At 37.2% G+C, this 22,928-nt stretch overlaps 1 protein-coding gene across 1 annotated transcript in view; it reads right to left on the bottom strand.

Annotated features, from left to right (window-relative positions):
- Clvs2 (clavesin 2) overlaps nucleotides 1-22,928 on the bottom strand; it is an 84,275-nt gene that overhangs the window by 20,601 nt on the left and 40,746 nt on the right. The window contains exon 4 of the mRNA XM_041653944.1: nucleotides 3,199-3,309. Coding sequence (XP_041509878.1) covers nucleotides 3,199-3,309 — 111 coding nt within the window. The remainder of the gene's footprint in view (nucleotides 1-3,198; nucleotides 3,310-22,928) is intronic.

Here is a 22,928-nt window from a genome sequence, read left to right on the forward strand (position 1 = left end):
TGCAGGCCAATGGATGGTACTAAATAAAACCATCCTGAGTGGGGTGTGAGATAAACCAGATCCAGAAAGGCAAACATGATATATACTCACTCAAAAGTGGATATTTGACATAAATGAAGGATAACCAAGCTATAAGCCACAACCTCGAGAAGCTAGGTAAAAAAGGAGGACCCTAAGAAGGACACATTTGGAAGGCCCCAGGAAGGAGAAATAGTTAAGATTCTCTGAAAAAGCTGGAATGGGGATGGTTAAAAGGGAAGGCATGGGAACATAAGGGATCAAGAAGGCTGAGTTGGGGGAGAGACAGAAAGGGACAGCAGTGAAAAAGATATCTTGATAGAATGAGCCATTATAAGGTTGGGGAGAAACCTGGTGCTAGGGAAATTTCCAGGAACCCACAAGGATGACCACAGCAAAGATTCCCAGCTATAGTGGAGATGGTACCCGCACAAGCCTTACCCTATAATCAGATTAGTAACTACACAAATTGTCATCATAGAAACTATATCCATTAGCAAATGGAAGTAGATGCAGTGACCAACAGCCAAACACTGGGCTGAACTCCTGGAGTTTAGTTGAAGAGAGGGAGGAAGGAACATATCAACAAGGAAGGTCAAGATCATCATGAGGAATACCACAGAGAGTTGACCCAAGCTAGTGGGAACTCACCAACACTGGAATGGCAGCTAGGGAATCTCCACGGGACAGAACTAAGACCTCTGAATTTGGGTAACAATTATGCAGCTTGATCTGTACCAGGACTTATCCTGGCTGCATGAACTAGCTTTTTGGAGCCCATTCCCTATGGTAGGGTATCTTACTCAGCCTTGACATGGGGTCGGGGGCTTGTTCCTTCCTCAACTTGATATGCCAGACTTCGTTGACTTCCCAATTGAGGCCCTACCCCCTCTGAGGAGTGGATGGGGAGCAAGGAGCGGGAAAGTGGGGGTGAGAGGGAGAAGGAGAGGGATGAGGAACTGGTGTTGGTATGTGAAAATAAAAACAATGCAAAAAAATGTAGAATTCAGTTGCCTTGCTTCCATCTGGCTAGGAATGCTTTCAAGAGAGAAGGATCAAGTCACAATAAGACTGACTGAGCATCAAAGCATTTGCAATGCCTGTCAAAACCACATAAGATCTAATGAACCAAATTTCCTTCTAACTTACTACCTCCCCACATAGTTCATTCTCCAGATTTTCTGCTCTCTTTGCTTTTGTTAAATATCTTAGACGCATACACACCTAAGACTTGTGCCTTTGTTACTCCACTCTATGGAATTTTCCAAATAAGTCTGAACCTCTAGCTCTTCTATCTACTAACAGCAATATATAGCAGATTTGTTTAACTTACTAAGTCTCATTCTCAACATATAAAATGAAAAAAAAATGACTTTCTCTAAAAGCATTGTTAAGTATTAAATGAAACACACATAATGCCCTGAGAACAGCATGCAGCAGGAGGAGACAAATAGAAGTGGGATTTGTGCTAAAATCCCCAGCAGATGTTTTGAAAAACCTGATTACCACTTCGTGGAACACAACCTGAAGGTGCATTTGTGAAGCACTTCGTTATATATTTAAACACTCCAAAACATGCATGATTTCATGCTTAGCAGTAGAAACAACTCTTAGTATAAATTACAGTTGTTTGCAGAGTTCTTCCTCCTGAACTACTGGAATATTTTTAACAAATTCATACACAGTCAACTCCTGCTCCCTAATGCTTGATGTGAACACATAATTACTGGGCTTTCATGCTTAGAATGAGGACTTTGCAGTACTGGAAGACAGGAAGGGCTTAATCGCTGAGATTCACAACGCTATTGTCATTCACATAGGTTTAGAAGTAAGTATATTTCAGAGTGTCACTAATCATTGGATTGTGACGAGGACACAGGGATAAAAGTAACTGGATACTTTGAGGGCATTTACTGGCTCTACAACTTCCCAACTGCATCTGTGGGGAAGCAAGTTGCTTATCCATCCTCAGACTTCCTTTTTAAGCTTAGAAATAGGAGACCATGTTTACTAAATTTACTTTTCAGAGTTCAGCATAAAATCAGTAATCAGAGGCTGACAAAGAAGAGCTAGGAATAGGTTGGTCTGTGGGTACAAGTTATTCAAGCTCTGGTGGATAAAAAAAATATGTACGATGACTCTTGATAATTATAGTCACTGTCCAGCTTTTTAGGCTATAATATTTGGTATGTTTTCATCACAAAGACACATTATTTTTAAAAGAAGATACCTTTTTCTGAACTGCTCAAAATGCATATATGTTTAAATAAATAAATAGCTGAAAAATACTTTAAATATTCCTTACAGAGCTGTTAAATGGAAAAATGAAGTAGTGTACAATTAAAAATATTTTTAAAAAATCTATGTTCAGTCAACATGCCTATTCAATTTACTATGTACTGTGGTGCCAGCACTAAATGATTCAAATAATTATTATAGTTCCAGAAAAGTCATGATTTTCTTTTATGTATATTTATTACCATCCTCATATGATAAAACTCAATCTTAGGAAAATCATATAACATGCTTTTTTTTTTTTGGATTTTTGAGACAAGGTTTCTCCGTAGCTTTTGGTTCCTGTCCTGGAACTAGCTCTTGTAGACCAGGCTGGCCTTGAACTCACAGAGATCCGCCTGCCTCTGCCTCCCGAGTGCTAGGATTAAAGGCGTGTGCCACCACAGCCTGGCCTATTTAGAGAAATATTAAAACTTCAACACATCAGCAATGTTATAGAAACCTCTGATGGATCATGACAGTCACTACACAGATATATCAGATTCTACAAGATTTACTTAGTTCAGTAAATATTGTGAAATAACCACACTCATTTGTCAGTAAATAAAATAATAACTTGCGTCTAGAGCTTACATGAAATTAATTGTGCCAACAAAAATGGAGGTTTATAGTGAGATTGTGATATGAAGGTACTAATATACTTCATTATTTGGTTAAACTGTAGGAAAGTTTATTTTCAAATATCCCATTCATGAAACACTGTTGAGAATTTAGAAAGCTTATGCGCTCTCTAAAATCTGTCCACATCTGCTATGCAGAATATGAACATGACAAGACTGGAGAGATTCTAGCGTGGCTGACATCAGCAGTCAATATGTGCATCATAACTCATTGAATGTGGAGGAACAGAGATCAACTTTTAAAACAAAAAAAATGCAAAGGTACCCTTTTCCGAGTCTTCTCCTTCAGGAAAGGCCGGATCACAGTGTACAGGGCATGGATATACCAAGGTTGGTTGACGAAATGAATTCCTCCAAATCTTGCGGGGAAGCTGTCCTAAAGCAACACAAAGGTAGAGAAATCAGTAGACTCTTCTACACTGGAATGGTCCAGGAAACATTGCATGTTACTTTATTATGTGAATCTATACACAAAAGAAAAAGGAACAGGCCTTGTCACAGTGAGAATCTCTGAAGAAAGTCCAACAGTAAGTAATAAAGTGAATCCTTCTCAAAAACAGATTAGCAAAAGAAACTTCAACATCTTTCAGACTGAAATTTAAGCCTGCTAACTTCTAACAGTTATCAGCATAACAGAAACACAATAAACAGACAGATTAGGAAAAGGTATCAAATACCAGATTCAGATAGAATAGTTGCTTTATTTGAATTATTTATACTTATAATAAGATATATTTAAGTTTAGATATTTTATTGACTTCAGTAATCATTTTTAATGCATTATATAAAATGTATTTTGTAACCAGTGTGATGGCTCTGCAAAAAAAAAAAAAAATGCTTGCTGCCAAGCCTCAAGATCCGAGTTCAATCCCTGGGACTCATACGGTGAAAGGAAAATATCTGCAGTTTCTCCTCTGACCTCCAAATGTGCACTCTGGTGAACCCACCTATCCCTGACCACACAATAAATAAATAAGTCAAAAAGAGACTCAGTGGATGTGGTTAAGGGCACTTGACAACCTGAGTTCAAGCCTGGGAACTTGCATTGAAGAAAGAAAGAAAATAAGAAAGAAAGAAAGAAAGAAAGAGAGGGAGGGAGGGAGGGAGGGAGGGAGGGAGGGAGGAAGGAAGGAAGGAAGGGCCTCTTATAAGATGTTCTCTGACTTCCACACATAGCTTGTGCTCCTCTGCATGCCAAAATTTAAAAATTAAATTAAAATGCAAACTAAGGTACATTAAAACATCCTTATTCTCTTTACATCATTTCTAGGCTTTATTATAAATGTCTGCCTTTCCATACTTCAAAGAGTAAAAGGAATCATGCTTAAGTAAGATGAAAACCCAGAGTTGTAGAACAAGAAACTTCAGGATACATTCAGTGGGTTAAATGAGGATCAAAAATGCTCTGAGTTCACTCCATTGAAGAAAAAAGGAACTCAGTTAAAACCTACTTTCTCTTTACCAAAAAAAATGTACCTGGGTAAGCTCAAGACCAGAGTGATGAAGCAAGTCTGCTCTGCCTACCTGTGGGTAGGAATGTGCACCTGTGGCTCAGTGCCTAGCATAAAGCGATACCCAAGCCAGATGACTCACAACCTTGACACCTGATTGGATATGCTGAGGACTCTTCTCCAAAAGCCCTGACTCTTCTATCCCCCAGTTTGTCAAGTCCACAAGAATCAGCATCACTGGTCCTCATAAACACATGAGTGAAAGCAACAAAATAAACTCCTCTAACTAATCTTGTCTTTCAAGTAGCACCATAAGTAATGGGTATATTCTTGTGCAGAGCATAACACGAATGAATAAAAGATAAGGGTCATGGGGAAGGAAAGTCTGATGTATTTTTTTTTATTTAAGTGTACTTTTGAATAAGATTTTCTGATCTAAAACATGTGTCAGTGTAAGAAAATAAGCTGTTTTTAATTGGGATACTTTATAAGTATATAACTTGAGTATGTGTGAGTGTGTGTGCTTGGTATATGTGCATATATAATTGTATATATATGTCTATATGTCACATAGCATCATTTCTGATGTTCAGCACATTTGAGGGTGACTACACATGCTTAATGTCACTGTAATCCAATGTAATCCATGAATACTAAGACTGTGGTATGGTATATGGTAACTGACTTATCTTCTCTTATTCATGCACACCATTTTTCAGATCTTTTGCATGTTTGTCATGGCCCACATTGCAGCCCTCAAGACATCTTTCACGTGCACATTCAAGGGTGTAGTAACACATTTCTCTCAGCATTGATGCTGCTTCCTGGAGCAAATGCTACTCAAGTTGACAAAACCAGCAAGAGTGACTGAATCAATTTACACTCCTCCGTCCCCTTGTACCGCATGCCAGTTCCATTTAGTTTGCATAGCTGGTATATTACCACCTTCAAATTGTATGAATCTGCTAGAAATAAAATGAAGTTTTCACACAAACTTTATTTGCTAGATTCTTGGTCTCTGTACATATTTGTTATTTTCACCATTAGTAATAAATGCTGTGAGCACAAAATTGCATTTTGTGCTCTTGAGAGTGTGAATTGTATGCTCTCTACTGAATTTTCTATGGGATCCTGTTTGTGGTTAACTCAACTTTGGCTAACCATAATTATCAAGCATATAGAAGAAACTGGTTTGGGGATGTTTTTTCTATACATAAATTCTGCTTCAGTTTTTACCAGGTATGAGATGCTAGTCAACTCATATGACTTCAAGTAGATTACCCATGCTGAGATTACCCTGACTCCAGCATATATTCAGATTTCAGACACTCATGAAATAATCAAGGTCCTGGTCAGATGAGAAGGTTATTAACATCGTCATTATGACTATTGATATGGTTACTTTTCAGTATAGAAATGGCAGAGAAATTTTCTTGATGCTTTCCTGGCCAGCTGAAGTTTTATTTCAAGAAACAGCATCACATCCAGTCACCCACTTGCCATCAGCATGTGCAAGCACACCCATGCCTCAGTACCCATGATCCTCTACAACTCTGGGTTCTTGGGTTGGTGTTTTACTCCAGAACTGCCTGGACCTCAGCTATTCTCATGGGTGTCATTGTAGAGTATTGTCTGTGTTTGTCTTCCATTCCTAAGAATTCAACAATGCATCCAGAATTATTTATGCTGTAATAAATTCAACACTCATCTCCTTCATGACAAAAAGATGTTTTAAGGATAGGAAACAGGCTGCACTGACTGGAATAAAACTATTTACTGTGTGTTTGAAATATAAGGCGCTGACATCTACAACAAAGCTGAATGAGCATCAGTCATAAGGATATGACACTACAAGTTTTGAATCAGGATAATCAAATTTTTGACATTTTCAGGGAAATCACTGCCTTCTCTCTCTTAAAAAACAAACAACACTTGCATACAAAGATCTTTTTAAATATACAACTGGATTGATGGAGGTGGGTCTTGTATTTATCTGTTGCTTTCATTGTTTAATTAATTAAGAAAACTGCTAGGCCCTGATAGGACAGAAAATTAGGTAGGCGGAGAAGACTGATCAGAATGCTGGGAGAAAGAAGCTGAGTCAGGCAGTCGCCATGATTCTCCCACCCAACACAGACGCAGGTTAAGATCTTCCCTGGTAAGCCACCTCATGGGCTACACAGATTATTACAAATGGGTTAGATCAATATGTAAGAGCTAGCCAATAAGAGACTGGAACTAATGGGCCAGGCAGTGTTTAAAAGAATACAGTTTCCATGTAATTATTTCTGGGGCTAAGCTAGCCATTTGGGATCCAGGTGGGAACATAGCCTGCCACTCTCCATACAACACTGGATCATACCAAATTACAGTTAAGTCAAAGAGAAATAACAGAAAAACTCTCCACTTTCCTATTAGGTTTATCTAGCTCAGAGTTCTGACTCAAATCATGTGTAGAAGTCTAAGACACGATTATGAATTCCTTCTTCTCCTTCACTCTGATCTTCCTCTAAGCATCCACCAAGTGCTATAGTATTAACATCCCTGAACTCCAAGATTCTTGAAGTTTCATGTGCCCAAGCAGTGCAAGGTCAATCTGATGTTTCCAAACCACAAACTCAGTACGTTACTTTTCTTCATGTTTTCCCCCCTGTGGTGACTATCTGTGTCATGACTATGGACTGTTGTCTCCCCACACCCAGCATGGTTTCCTCAACCCCCTGACATATTTTCTACTCTTACTAAGCCCTTGTGCTTAACTCAGTCAACATCATTTACACAATGTTCAGTTTGGTTCTTTTTCTCATTTCTCATCAGAGTGCTCATTCACAAAAGCCTTCTCTCTGCTACCAGCAACACCAAAATCCACCACTGCACTCATTTCATACCTTCTTCTTGCCTTTATATGTGTGCATGTGTATGATTTTGCACACATGTGTGTAGGTGTTTATGGATATGTGTGCATGTACATCTAGAATGGATAAGAAAAATGTGGTACATTTACACAGCAGAGAAAAATAATGACATCTTAAATTTTGCAGGAAAATGGATGGACCTAGAAAACATCATTTTGAGGGAGGTAACCCAGACACAGAAAGACAATTATCACACACATGTACTCACTCATAAGTGTTTTTTAAACATAAAAAAACCCAGCCCACAAATCACAATCCCAGAGGACCTAGACAACAATGAGGACCCTAAAAGAGACATACATGGATCTGATCAACATTGAACGTAGTAAAAGACAAGATCCCCTGAGCAAATTGGGAGCATAAGGACCATGGGGGAAGGTAGGCGGGAAGGGGAGAGGCCGGGAGGGGAGCAGAGAAAAAATGCGTAGCACAATAAAATCAATTTTAAAAAGAATCCCTAATCAACCTCAGATGTAGTTCTTCATCTGTCGTTTTGATATCTAATCATTTTGTAATCTCTTACTGGGACCTGGGTCTTGTCGGTTACGTTAATCTGGTTAGTCAGTAAACCCTAGAAATCCTCCTGTCTCTCTCTCTCTCTTTCCCCAGGACTGGGATTATATATGTGTGCCATTACATCTAGCTTGTCACATGAGCAGTGAGTGCAAAACTCACGTCCTCATAAGAATGCAGCAAGCATTTTACTGACAGCCATTTTCCTAGCCCATGATAATCTTTTTGTTGTCTGTCTTTGACAATGAATTGTGAACTCTTTGAGTAGACATTGTGAGTTCTAAACACCCTACAAGGATCACACCCGACCCTAGAGGCAGGGCATGGAAAGCCAAATATGGATCTTTAGTGAAATTATGAATGAAAGATTTCTGCCAGTGAGATGAACTTCAAGTCTGAAGGACCAAAGGGACCTTCCCGCTCTGGTGACAAGTACTGCACTAGCTCCCAGAGAGGACACTGTTGCAATTAGGCTCTAGTTCCCCCGTCCACTTTGTAGATGACATTTAGAAAACAAGACGCCTTGAGGGCAATAGCAATAAATATGAACACAGCAGGCCTCTGAATCACAGCTGTAGAGATGTGAACTCAAACCCAGAGCTTTGTGGCAATCCTCCAGGAACACCATTGCTTTGGTTTTCCATTAAACTTTAAGCACTTGTACCATGTAAATAAATCTACATTTTCTTGAACTACACAGGAAGATGCTTTGTGCATGAAACTGAATCCAACCATGCCATATTCACATTTATGTTCCTTGAAATTACAAATGCATTGCAGAACAGAGATAGGCAAATTTGATCACATAAAAGACACTCTGGTATTTACAACTTAAATAAACTATTTAAATTATTTGTCTTCTCTAAGCTGGGTTTCCTCTTCTGTAAGGAACATATGAATGCTAATTTCAAATTTCTATTACTTGCTGAGCATATCTTGTAGAAACAGGGCTAGCACACCCACTATCAGTCCACTGTGTAAAAGAGAAAAAAAATCCTGAAGGTATTTTATCATGTGATATAAAGGCAGTCCTTTGGCCCAAAATAGCACTGTAGAATACAAGAGAAAAACACACAAGGTGCCTATCGTTGACATTGCCTACAGCACAGCTCTACTCAACAACCAAGAATTTAAGGAATGCCCTGCAATTAGGGATAGGGTGGCCGGACTGGGTGAAGAAAATGCAAATGTGTTCTACCTTCCAAGTGTTTCTGTTGGCTCCATTGTTTCCATTCATTCTTTTTAATTATTATTGTTGTTGTTGCTGTTGTTGTTTTTGTTGTTTTATTACTTTAAAAAAATACCAATCCAAATTCCCACTTCCTCCCCTCCTCCCACTCCCTTCATACACCTCCCCCCCCCCCCCCAGTCCCCTCCAACCTTAAGAGAAGGCAAAGCACCCTGGCCTGTGGAAAGTCCAAGGCCCTCCCTACTACATCCAGGTTGAGCAAGGTATACATCCAAAGAGAATAGAATCCCCAAAAGCCAGTACATGCAGTAGAGACAATTCCCAGTGCCATTGTCATTGGCCCCTCAGTCTGCCCCGGCTGCCAACCACATTCAGAGGGACTAGTTTGATCCCATGTCAGTGCTTGATACACAGACTGCATTGCCTCTGAACTGTAGAGAACAGAGAGTGGGCCACCAACATCTGCATTTCTCTAAGCCTGTGCTGTAATGACACTCTACAAAATATCCATCTTTTAGGAAACATTGGATTTAAAAGTAGCTCCAGCATACAGCATGACTTCCCTCTATAGTGGATACTACTGCAAACTCAAGATGAGAATGGGTCACAAGCCAAGCCTCTGTTTTTTATCCAGCTCTCCAGACACCGTGAATGAGAATATATATATCTAATAACATGAATATCAGTGAGTTTGTCGTATGAGTTGCTCTTATTTTTCTCACAAAAAAAAAATGTGTGCCTCAGATAAGTATTTTGAACTACTAGCATGTTATTAAAATTTGTAAATTAATTTTCTAAAATATAAAAACTGTGATAATATTATTAGTTGGTATTCCTGCCAAATGGGAAGCAATAATATAATTCTGATGTTGTTAGGGTATTGCTTTTAAGCTATAAGTGAAAGAGAAATGAACCACTTTATAATAATAGAATCTATAGTTGTGGAACCATTTCATAAGTGTTACTGTCTAGGTTTGCTAAGCCAAATGGATTCACTGGTGCATCACATATAATTGTAGATTGTAGCAATCAGCATTCAGGGATACATCCTTCCTACTATTAATCTACTTTATTTTTGTAGCCCTGAGGATTGAACGTACAGAGTCATACTGGCTAAGCAAGCATTCTACCACTGACCTTCTAAAAAATTTTTTAATTAAAATAGAATTATATTCCTCCTTCCTTTCCTCCCTATAACACCTTCCACATACTTCTCCACCTGCTGTCTCTCTGATTCATTGTGTTTTCTTTAATTTTGAGAAAAAGTCTGACTACATTGCCTAATTTGGCTTTGATACTCACTCTGTAATCCAGAAAGACCTTGGATTACAAGATTTATAATATTGAATCAGACTGTCACATAGTTTGATTACAGGCATGCACCAAGATGTCTGGCCCACAAATCTACTCTTTTTTTTTTTGTTTGTTTGTTTTTTGTTTTTTGTTTTTCGAGACAGGGTTTCTCTGTGGTTTTGGAGCCTGTCCTGGAACTAGCTCTTTTGAGGATACTACTTCTGGATATTTAGATAATATTTAAAAATAGCACACTCATTCTTTATAGTTTTACTAAGTATTTGCAACTCATCTCCAGAAAGGTCAGATTCCTAAAAGAGGTCAAGATGGTACTTGTTTAAAACCCTAGCTCAGCTCCTACTGCCAACATTTGGAACAGAAAAGAGGTAGATTATAGTTGTTCCTTACATTCCCGGTGTCATTGTTTTTGGATGGAGAATTCAGGAAAGTTATTCTTTCACTTCCATCACAAAAACAAAGTTTTTTATTGATTTTATTGAGCTCTACATTTTCCTCTGCTCCCCTTCCTGCCTCTCCCCTCCCCTTCAGCCCTCTCCCAAGGTCGCCATGCTCCCAATTTACTTGTCTTTTTCTACTTCCCATGCAGATTAGCAAAAACATCCCAACTTGTATGTGTTCTGCAAAATTTAGGGGATAACACCAAGAAACTATTTAATTTCCAACTAATAAGAATGTCTTTTTCTGTGCCGGTCTTACAAGTAGTAGTGACAATATTTAAATGAATTTGAATAATAGTTTGGAAAGGAAAGGGTTTGATCCTTATAGGACATATATATGAGGATTTAGCTTAAAATTGTACTCTTGCTACAGGGCTCTTTATCTCTCTTGTAACTGCTAACTCATCCTTAACACATCATGCTACCCATGAAGACAAACAATGAACTTGACTTGATTCAAAGCATTGTATAGAGACAATATTTCAGCAATAAGCAAAGATATTGCTCTGACCAGAAAGGAAAATAATGAATCACACATTCCATAAAGAGGCTATTTAACCCTTGGTAGTTTCTTTATCACAGACAAGAAGAAGACAATAATGCTATGCTAAAGCAAAATGAAAAGTCAATTCCTCTTACAAGACCCAAGTCAACCTTCAAAGATAAGTAGCCCCGTGTTTCAGACTAAACACATGGTGAGTCATTCTAATCTCTGAAACAAAATGTATGCAAACGACAAATTTATATTCTCGCCATTTATCTAAACAAATGTGTGCGAGTTTAAGTGTCTTAAGAAAGTAATATGGATTTGCCCCAATGGACATTAAAAAATTGTTAAGAAAAGAATGACTTAAGCTAATTGGTTGTGGCACACACCTTTAATCTCAGCACTCAGAAGGCAGAGGCAGGCAGATCTCTATGAGTTTAAGGTCAACCTGGTCTACCAAGGGTTGTCTACCATGATAACCAGGCTACACAGCCAATCCCTTCCCTGAAAAAACAAAACAAACAAAAAGAGTGGCTTAAGTTTTGTTTTTTATGGGACTTTCTAGGTATAATTTTGTTGATTTTCTTTTTTTACAAGAAACTGAGCAGGAGTTTTAATTGCTGATTTTCAAATCAATTTTTTTGATTTTTAACCTTTTGAAATATCAGTGTATTTTGAAATGATTTCATATTGCCAGCAATTTAATCTTAATACAAATATACCCAAATATTCAGATAACATTTGAGGTTAAGGTTTAATCAGAAGGCTGACTTTTAAGGTTTGTCCCTGTATAGTTAACTAGGTATTTGTTTTGGAACTACTAACCTGCGTTTCCTTATTATCCTAAGCAGTTGGTAATAATAATTTTCAAAGATACAAATTTTCATTACATTGTTAAATGAGTTATATAGGTACAATACCTTGAACAAGAGTATAAATGTATTTACAGTATGTTCTAACAAAATTAATCCCAATATACCAAATTTGTATACAATACACAAAAGAATAATCCAGTATAAAACATGTAAAACTAGTAGTTGCTCGTTAAAATTATATTCAATAATCTACTTTTTCATCTAAACATATCTATCTCATTCCCTTTTTCTTTTCAGAGTAAATTCAATAATCTACCTTTTTATGCTATCACCCAGAGAGGAACATGGCATCCCATTCTACTTAGCAAAGACTGAAGATTATTTCCACTTGACCATGTTAAAATGAGGGTTTTTATATATTCTGGCTATTATTGTATCATAAGACAGGCTATCATTTCCAATTTTATTTTATTTTTTAAGTCTGAAAAATAATGCTAGCAGAGTTGTTTTGTTTGAATTCGTAATGAAAAACCCCATCTCACCTTTCACCACTGAATTATCATGTGTAAACAGGAATGAACTATTTAATATTTATGGAAAAATACCCACATTGTTACCCTATTCTTTCCTTCCTTTTGATGCATATTGAACATATGTATGTATGTATATTTATAATATGCAGCATTCTTGACTTATAAATTCTAATAATAAATCCACTATTTCCCAAAATAGAGATAGTGAAGACAGCTTACTTATAACATACTGACTCATGTGTAACTGAATGGGCAGAAAGCCTCCTTTTCTGTGCAAGACAGGAGTGATATTCTCTCAGCTGTTCCTATGTCAAAGAAGGCTGATTATACATTAAAGGGAATCCCAACCACCAGAACCAACATGAAGCACAGACTCTCTTCTGTTTTTGATTGTTACTATGTGCCTGATGCAATTCAACACTGAGGGATCCCTAAAATCATGACAAAAGCTATGTTCACATATCTCACAATCCACTAATAGCAGAGGAGAACTCATAGTAAAATTACCCACCATCTAACAAATGTCTCACCACAGGGTGCTAAGTCAGGTTCTTACCAAATTTTTAGCTCCCATCCACATATCAGCTGGTAATAGGAATGCCTTACTCTTACACTGACCTTCATATCAATAATGGATCTGATTTCCCACCTGACTTTTAAGTTATTTAAATAATGTGCACCCAGAGCTGCTGTTCTCACATCCAAACTTGACAAAAGGTGAGTTGCATATCAGAATATCCTAGAAGAATTGAAACTAGTGAATTAAAGTAAAATCGGACAAATGGCCATAAATGGATATTTGGGGACCCTGTTGACTCTTCTATCAAATGTGAAACTAGAGTCAGCATTGTTCTAGGTGATCAAACAGTGCTAATGGGTTTGGAAAACAGGAATGAATAGTCATATCTGCTAAAGGTGCCTAGACATAAAATAACTCCTGAAAAATACTTAAACGATCTATTACTCATGCCTTCTCATGTTGTTTCTTGTCATCAATTACAAAAAACTAACTGAAACAAAAGTTTATGCTTACTTGGCTTTTAAATTTGGTAACTAGTAATATATTGGCATCAATTTTAAGTTACTTCAACAGAAGAAGGAATAAATGAATAATGTATTTGGAAGTTGAGATATTAAAGAACCAGTTAATAATATTTTCAAACAATTCTTATTTGTAAAACAGTCAAGAAATCACATGAAAACTTACTTTTCAAAGCACTGAAAATACATCTAAAATACATCCTAGTTAATTTCATTTTGTAGAACAACAAATAACTTTTCCCTTTTCCGCTGTACATTTTATGTGCTTCAAATGTTCGGAAATGACTATATACTTCATACATCTTACATGTATCTCTGTATGCCTTCATAAGTATATATTAAAGTAAAAGATTACATAATTCTATAATGTTAGTACAGGGGCAATAATAATGGTATTTAGTTTTTCAAGCATCAAAGAAATTTAATAATAAATATTAGCTAAATCTCAATGCTGAGAAAGGTAAGAGGAATGGGAATGAAGTACTCTTCTTACCACAGAGTAAATGATGTTCTAGTAGGAAGAGCGACAAAATTGAAGAAGGAAAGATTACTGCTTCAAGTTGTCATAGAGTTTAAGGAAGAGAAAGGATTGTTGTGGAATATTAGATTAAGTTGTTACATTTGTTTATGTAGTGGAATATTTGGTTAACAATGCAAAGAGGCATCGCATTCTTTTATGCTGCATTTATTTAACCCAGTGAAGCTGTGTTACTTTGCCTGTCTAGAACATCTGATTGGAGTAAGAAAGAGCTGAACGGCCAAAATCTATACAGGAGAGAAAAATAGACAGGGCTGCTAGGCAGAAAGAATAAATAGAAGGAGACAAAAAGGAGGGAAGAACAAGGAAAGGAGAAGGAAAAGAGGATTCCAGGGGCCAGTCACCCAAAGTAAGAAGGAAAAAGAATTATATAGACTACTGAGAGGTAAAAGCCCAGAGGCAAAAACTAAACAGGATAACTTTAGTTAAGAATAGCTGGCTAGAAGCTAAGGTAGGACATTCATAAGTAAAAATAATTCTCCATGTTTGGGAGCTTGGTGGCAAGTCCCCAAATAGGAAAGAGAAAAAAAAAACTTACAAAGGATGGATTAATGAAGAGAAGATTTAGAAATATGGGGAAAGAGGTCCCAAAAGAGGCAGTGTTTGAGAGATGTCATTTAGAATTTGTAGTGTCCCGGGGGGGGGGGGAAGAACTATGAAAAATGGTAACACCCGGGTCTCCTTAGAACACAATTGCTAGAGGTGTCTGTTGGTAGCTTAAAAATGTGTTCACAAAGGCCTGGCAGTGCATCAAAGAAGGCATTTTGAGCCTCCTTGACAGTGAGAATTGTCTAACTCTGGGAGAAGAGAGTGGCATGTAGGAATGGCATTGTAGGATCATTACCTTAGCAAGAGTGTGTAACCTAGAATAGAAACTTAATGTCTTAACATTCATATGTAAGTGCAACAAGTGTGGAGACAGCTAATTCCAAGATATAAAAATAAAAGAAGTATGTCAAGTTTTAGTTCCATAATTTGTTTGGTGTCCAACTAACATGTAAGACAAAGAGCTAAATACAAATGACCCTCTTAAATCCATTCCTGGTCACCATGGGCAACAAATATGAGACAGTGAGGGTTAGGAGTAAATTAGACTGAAGTGAGACCTAAGAGACAATAGAGATGAGAATGAGTTGTCTCTGGTGCAAATCTGTTGAAAAAACAAGCAAGATGTGATTTTGATTTTTGACCTGCTTAGACTGTTGGAGGGAGATGAATAGAAATTTTTCCTTGATTTAATTCCAAGGTGAAATAAAATGCAGTGATGAAAGTTTAAAAAAAAAAAGATGTGAGTCAATATTAGTAGTACCACACAGGCTGTTAAAGCCTGAGTCTTAAATTACATCATTGTATAAACTCTGAAAGGAAAACAAGACATGCAAGTTGGAAATAGGAGGAGGCAGAGGCTATATAACTTTACAAGTGACTGGAGGATGCAGAAGAGACATAGAAGAGCATACTGTTCAGTTCAGTCTTGGTTAACCAAGACATCTCAATAATATTAGAAACTAGAATATGAAAAGGATAGTGTTTAAGGGAAAATATTAAATTTCAAGTATCAGTAGATTGCTTATATAAAGATGATACCAAAATACTTTAAATCTGCTATGTACTTTAAAGTGCAGGAATTGATCCATTGATGTATATAAAAACATCTTTAATAGTATTAAATATATATACCTAAACAAAAATATTATTAATAAAATATTTTAATAACTGATAATAATTATCAAATAATAATTATCTTGGTATTATTATGTGGTTTCCCCTAATTGAAGATATTAGCCATTGTCATGAAACTGGTCAGAGTACAGAATTGTAGGAAATAGGTTGCTTGAAACCAGACTCATGATTTCCAATAATTTGCAAGGACTCTTTTAGCTCTACAACACTTTCCAAGATTTCTGTGGTGTCCATATGGGTTGTGAAGCAGGGGACTATAAAGATAGCTTGAGAGAATCTAAGACACATGTTTTTCAAAGAGGCTCATACGAACAACAGGATGTGGCTCAGGCTGAAAGCAGCTGCTGCTTTTCATAATCTAGCTACTGAGGACTTCCCATTCAGTCTCCATACATTTGTTGCAAGGTTGGGGGTGATAAAGATGGTAGGGATCATTTTGTATATTATGAGAATTTCTGTTACCTGTTAGTTTTACAGCAACCAAAAACAAACAAACAAAAAAAAAACAATGGGGTTAGTTTTACAGCAACCAAAAAACAATGGGGTTCATTTGGGTATCCTTACCTCCTTTCAAAATTCAGAAACACTGGCTTTATCTTAAATATGATTTTAAAATAACTTAGTTCAATGCTCCAAAGGTTTTACTGTGCTTTTCTTGCATTTCCTTTCAAATCTTGTAGATACTCAACAACTTTGATTAAGATTTTAATTAAGCCACCAGAAAATTGATTTGTCCCAATCAGGACTTTTCTGTCTTTTGCTTAAGCCCCTGTGGTTTTACTGGCATGTAATAGCCACCCTAAAGTATTCTTAGTTTTCTTCCAATAACTAACCTCTTCCTACAAACAGAACTTTACAGAACAGAGAACTTATCAAACTGTTAAACAATGGGGCACCATACTAGTGGCAATATGTCAGTAATTAGCTTGTATGTCCACCACAGCATTGCTCTGGATTCAGAGTCATCACTCACTCTTAATTATCATGATGAGAACTGGAGGGTGGCATTAGACATTTGGTAGCAAGGATATCAAGACATATAACCATGTTTATATTCCTGTGCACAGACATTTGTAACCTTGCCTTCCAAAATCTTAGCCATGCTCTATATAAAATTCCAACCAAACAAATCACTGCCGAATAAAATACACATACATATTTTCTAGAGGAAAAAATATTATAGTGGGACTGTGTGCGTGTGTGCATGTGTGTATGTGTGTACTTCCATGTAAATTTATCATTTATTTTGTTGGGTGTAACCACAATAATATTCATAATAAAGAGGAACCCATTGTCTAAGCAATCTGATTTCTTCAGAATTTAGTATTTTCTTTCATCAATACAGTTTCCTAGATGGGGGACATGTCAGTGAGGTTTGAATTTCCCTTCTCTTATGCCAAAGATACTGTACATCATCTCATATGTTTCTTTGCCATCTGAAGGCCCACTTTGATGAAATCTTCCTTCGTTTGTTTTAATGATTTGCTTATTGTTTGGTTGTAATACGTTTTTAAAGGTATCCAAGAGAAATTGGGTATGTAACTTACAACTCTTTTGCCCATGGAGCAGTTTTATCATCTTTTTAGCATGTTATTTACAAAAAAAAAATCTTTAAAATTTATCACTATGGAAGTCAGGGCAAAAATGTAAAGACAACAATTACCTAGCTCTTGCTTGCCTAGCTTTTGTAGACAATTCAAAACACCTGCCTAAGGATGACCATAGTAAGATCAGTCTTCCTGCATCAATCAGTAAGTGTGACAATCCCCCAAAGTCAATGAAGAATTACCCAATATGACCAGGGCATTTAGACAATCAAGGTTTTTCTATTAGGAGATTCTAGATTCAGTCTGACAGCTAATACCAACTAGGATACCATCTAACTAAAGTATCTTTTGCATACTGTGTTTTACCAGAAAGCTCTTTGATAGGTTACAATCCTAAATGAAATTATTTAACAGCAAGTGTTTCCTGAAATAAAAATAGTAGTCTGAATGCATTCATTTGTCTCTGCTACTCTTTACATTTCTTTAAAAGTCGTGAGAAAAAAGTTTCATATGTATATATGTATGGGTGTTGTATGCACAGATGTGTGTCCAATAAAGATACACACACCCATACACGCACCTGTCAAGGCCAGAGGTCCATGTTTGGTGTCTGCCTCTATTACTTTCTGTTATTATTCTTCATGCTACTTTCTAGACAAGTCTGTCACCAATGCTGGAGTTCAAGTTTCAGCCACAGTAGTTGGTCAGGAAACCCATAGGGGTCACCTGTCTCCCCCTCTTACACTCATCCCAGTCTTTACATAAATGTTGATGATCAAACACAAACATTAACGATAATGATCTTTATGCTTACAAAAGAAGGAATTTAACCACTTACACTTCTCCTAAGTACAAGAAATACTTTAAAAGCAGTAAAACCACAAACAGTTGCAGAACTGAAGGATAAATTCAACACTTCAATTACTCTGAATATGTTTTAAAATAGTAAAAGTAGATAAGTGGCCAATAGATAAAACAGAAACAACATAAACATAGAACACTGGGAGCAGAGGAGTAGCAGAGATTTTGAACATGGATTAGTAGATTTAAAGCACGAGTTAAATGAAAAACAATTCAGAGTGGAAGCCATGCAACCAGAATAGAGAACAGTCATATAACTCAGAAAGAACGTGTGGGTCATCTAAAAATGGTTTTGAGACGGAAACATAATAAAATCCCAAATAATTTTTATAAAAGGTGACTGACTATAAAACAATGATAATAGATCATAGGTATGTTAATCAGGATTTTGTTATTTTAAGCTAATATCTGGGAGAAGCAACTGAAAAGATTAAAGATTTTCTGGGCTTACATTTTCAGAGGACTCATTAGTGTGGAAATATGTGATATAAGGCAGCCCTTCACATCATTTGGACATAAATCAGAAAAAACGAGAAATTGTAAGATATGATGAGTCCCCAAAGCCCAACCCCAGTCACTCCCTCATTTCACAGCATCCTAAAACAGGATGACTATCTGTGACCAAAACCTTAAGCCATGAGTCTATGTAAAATAAGAATAAAGCTAATAATATAGCTGTAACCTCCCATAGTCTATGGGGGAGAATTGTGTATTCAGTGCAGAAGTGTCTCTAATTACAAGCCCATGTGTTTTATTATTTTAGAGATACATTCTTGCTTAATACTACTGAGAACTCAAGAACAATGGCAATGGGTTTTTGATCCTACTGCACGTCCTGGCTTTGTGGGAGGCTAGGCAGTATGGATGCTCACCTTACTAGACCTGGATGGAGGTGGGTGGTCCTTGGACTTCCCACAGGGCAGGGAACCCTGATTGCTCTTTGGGCTGACGAGGGAGGGGGACTTGATTGGAGGAGGGGGAGGGAAATGGGAGGCAGTGGCGGGGAGGAGGCAGAAATCTTTAATAAATAAATAAATAAAATACTGTAATGCTAAGTCAAGTGTGGAAGAAGGAAAAATAAGGCCAAGAGCTTCCCTGGTGAGGCAGGCCAGTGTGCTTGTTCAAATATACTTTAATGGGAAGACATTCCATGCATTGTTATCTGCTTTAGTAGCAGAATTTGGAGTTTTACTCCCTTAGAGTCTTCTGGGGGGTGGGGGGGGGGGCATGTGAAAGATCATCCAATTTTTTTCTTTAGTTCCTTTGAAGATACAAACTGGTCATTAAAAATGTATATATAGAGAGAGGTAGATGAATCCGAGAGGCCAGGCTGTTTTACATAATGAGTTCCACATCATCTACAGCTACATATTAAGATCCCCCTCTCTCTGCATATGTATATGAATTATCATAAATATGGTACAAAATAGTGTTTTAATATATTTATAATGTAAAATAAGAATAAAGCTAATAATATAGCTGTAACCTCCCATAGCTGTGTGTGGATGTCTCTGCATGTTTGTGTGTGTGCCTATGTGAGAGAGACAGAGAGGGGACAGCACGTAAGTCTGCTCTTTTAGGAAATTTCAAGCATACATTTCATACATATGGTATCATTCACTCTAGTCATCCTGCTGAATGATACATCCCTAGAGGAGACTCACCTTCGATAAGTTAACTTTTTGTCATTTAAGCAACCTACCCTCAGTTCTGCCTCTTTTAGCTGATATGTGAGCTAGAGCCTATATTGTCACTTTCTTGTGGGAACAACTATCCTCATAGAGACCCCTCAGACAAGAGTGATCCTCTTTCCTCCACTCTATAAAGATCCCAGTAACAAACATTAAGAGAGGATAATGATCTTTCCTGTGATATTGTCCAAGGCCACTCTACAGCTAGCTAACACATTTTTTTTCTTTTTCTTTTTTTTTTTTTTTTTTTTTTTTTTTTTTTGAGACCCAGGGACTTACTTTATTTAGTTTAGCTGAGCTAGTTTTAGTCTCAGATGTGAACACAGAAGAAAGATGTGCTTTCATGGGGATCTGCTCAGAGTTCATGTCACTCGGATATTAGCTGGACTTTGAGATTGGTTTAGAGCAGTGGAGAGTGGCAAAGAGAAGTGGGTCTGGAGAGAGGGTGACCAAAGGTCAAGCTGACCTTTATGTTTCACCAGCAGGGACAGAGCAATTCTCCAAGCCGATGATCACATAGGAGTCTAAACAACAGAGTGTGAGCTGGCAGAGAGCTTGACTCGAAATGACTCATCCCTGCCTCACACTGCCAAGGCACCGAGAGCATTAAAGCAGAACGCTAGAAAAGGTTCTTAGGTAACTGGAACTCCACTGAAGATTAAATATTCCTCAGTGAACTCAAGAACCCAGTCTCTTATCTGTCTCTTATAATAGCTGCAAAGGGCCAGAGATAAAAATCAAAGACCAGGCATGGTGCTGAACAAGAAAAGATCTAAATTTGCACACCCTTTTTTAACAGCCCACTTAAAAGTCTATTTCAAAGGAATGGGGAAAATGATATTAAGATATGACGAGACAGAGCAGAGTTGGTGATAAACGATGCACCCTTTTTCAAGGACATTTATACAGCTCTTACTGTGATCTCTGTGACTTGCTAAAACCATGCAAAGGTTGCAAACCCTTCACTAAGGTAAGGCAATATTTCTCCAGGTCTAACAGCCATTCTCTGTGTCCTCAACCTTTCTAATGCTGCAACCCTTTAATGCAGTTCTTCATGTTGTGGTGACCTCCAACCGTACAATTATTTTTGTCACTACTTAATAACTGTGATTGTGTTAATGTTATGAATCATAATGTAAATATCTGATACGTGACTCCAGTGAAAGGGTTGCTAACCCCCCAAAGGGGTTGCAGTCCACAGGTTGAGAACTATCAGAGCAAATGATTCAAGAGCTCTGGGCACATTGTGCTTTAGAAATTTTTATACATGAGCTTCTTGGTGCCCATGCATTCCACCATCGGGCTGTATTTGTTAAATACGTGGTTTATGATGTACTCAAATGGATTGCCAGCATATTGCAGCTGTTAACTATATTTCTCATTTCTCATTATTTCATCTTTTATCACAGGATTACCAGCTTCAGCTATTAAAATACACTTATTTTGCCAAGTCAAAACTTACCCTTGAGAAAGCATTATTGTAGAATTTTAAGTACAGTATTTATTACAGTATTTATTGTTAATTGTCAAAAATGACAAAATTTAAAAATCACCTGAGAGATGGGCTCTGGGCATGCTTGGTAGAGATAGCTTGATTACTTTAATTGAGATGGGACCATCCACTGACTTTTGGGGGTACCTTTCCCAATGGAATCCTGGACTATATCCACAGAGAAAGGAATCTGAGGAGCCACATAGCTTTATTATTCTGTCTCCCGGTGGTAGGTGATGTGATTGCTTTGAGTCCCTGCTACACTAATGCCTGTGCCATCATGTGTTGCACCTTTCAACTGGGAGCCAGGAGGAACACTTGCTAGTCGCTCTAATCAGTGTATTTTATCCCAGCAGCAGGAAGAGGAAGACAACAGCCTTCTACTCTTCCACCTCCACTGAAATTGAAAACTTTGTCCCCTGTCTTTTTTCCATTTTAATTTATTTTTGAAAGTGTGTTTTCATTCCAAAATTTCTCCCTTCCCTCTCATCCGTCTAAGTCCTGCTGTGTATCCCTCCCCACCCTCCTTCAAATTTAGAGTCTCCTTTTTCATTAATTATTATTGTATCCATGCATGTACTTGCATACATTTTTCCCAAACGTAATCTAGGGAGTCCATATAAGACTGCTTAAATGTTTTCAGAGGTGACCATTTTTCATTGGACAACCAACAGTGGCTAAGGTATGACTGAATTAGTGGTTTCTGATGTCCAGATATGTCACTTTGTACATTGCCTTTCATTTGTAATCATTTTAAAAGTCCTTTAGCCATATTTCTTGGGCTCTTTTCCTAACAAAGTTCTAATTGCCTTTTCCTTTCAGACCTATTGCCAAATTATTAGCATTTTTTGCTAAACATTTTACAATTTAAATTAACATAACCCTTGAAAATATAATTGCATATATTTCTAATGATGAATATTGCTATACTGTATAAGATCCATCTATATACATATATATGTATGTATGTATATATGTATTATTATCTTTTCTTCTTTACTATTTTACTTTGGGTACCATAACAAAATAATACACATCACTTGTCTTAAACACCACTCAATTCTCATGGTTATGAGGATGTAGAAGGCCAAGACAAAAGCAGTTAGCATCAGGTGAAGGCTGGCTTCGATATCTTTTCATATAGCTAGCATAAAGTGACAAACTGAGGATGCAAGTTCTCCTAAGTATCTTTTGCTGTAGCACAATCCCACAGTGAAGGACCTCTCCTCGTGTTAACTTCAAAAGGATACAAACGTCCAGTCCATTTCCTTGAAAATAAGCTAACGAACATGAATTTTTGTAGACAGTATGAGAAATCTGCATTCTTTAAAAACCAATTCATAAGATGAAAGAATGGAGACGCAAGGCAAAATATATAAATGGAATGTAACGGGGAGGACACTGATCAATCAGACTTCTTTTTTTGTTGTTTTGTTTTTGTTTTTTGTTTTGTTTTTTGAGACAGGGTTTTTCTGTAGCATTGGTGCC

This window comes from Microtus oregoni, unplaced genomic scaffold, assembly GCF_018167655.1.
Source record: "Microtus oregoni isolate MIOR12 unplaced genomic scaffold, Mior012 000006F_ref0000085, whole genome shotgun sequence".
Taxonomy (NCBI): Eukaryota; Metazoa; Chordata; class Mammalia; order Rodentia; family Cricetidae; genus Microtus; species Microtus oregoni.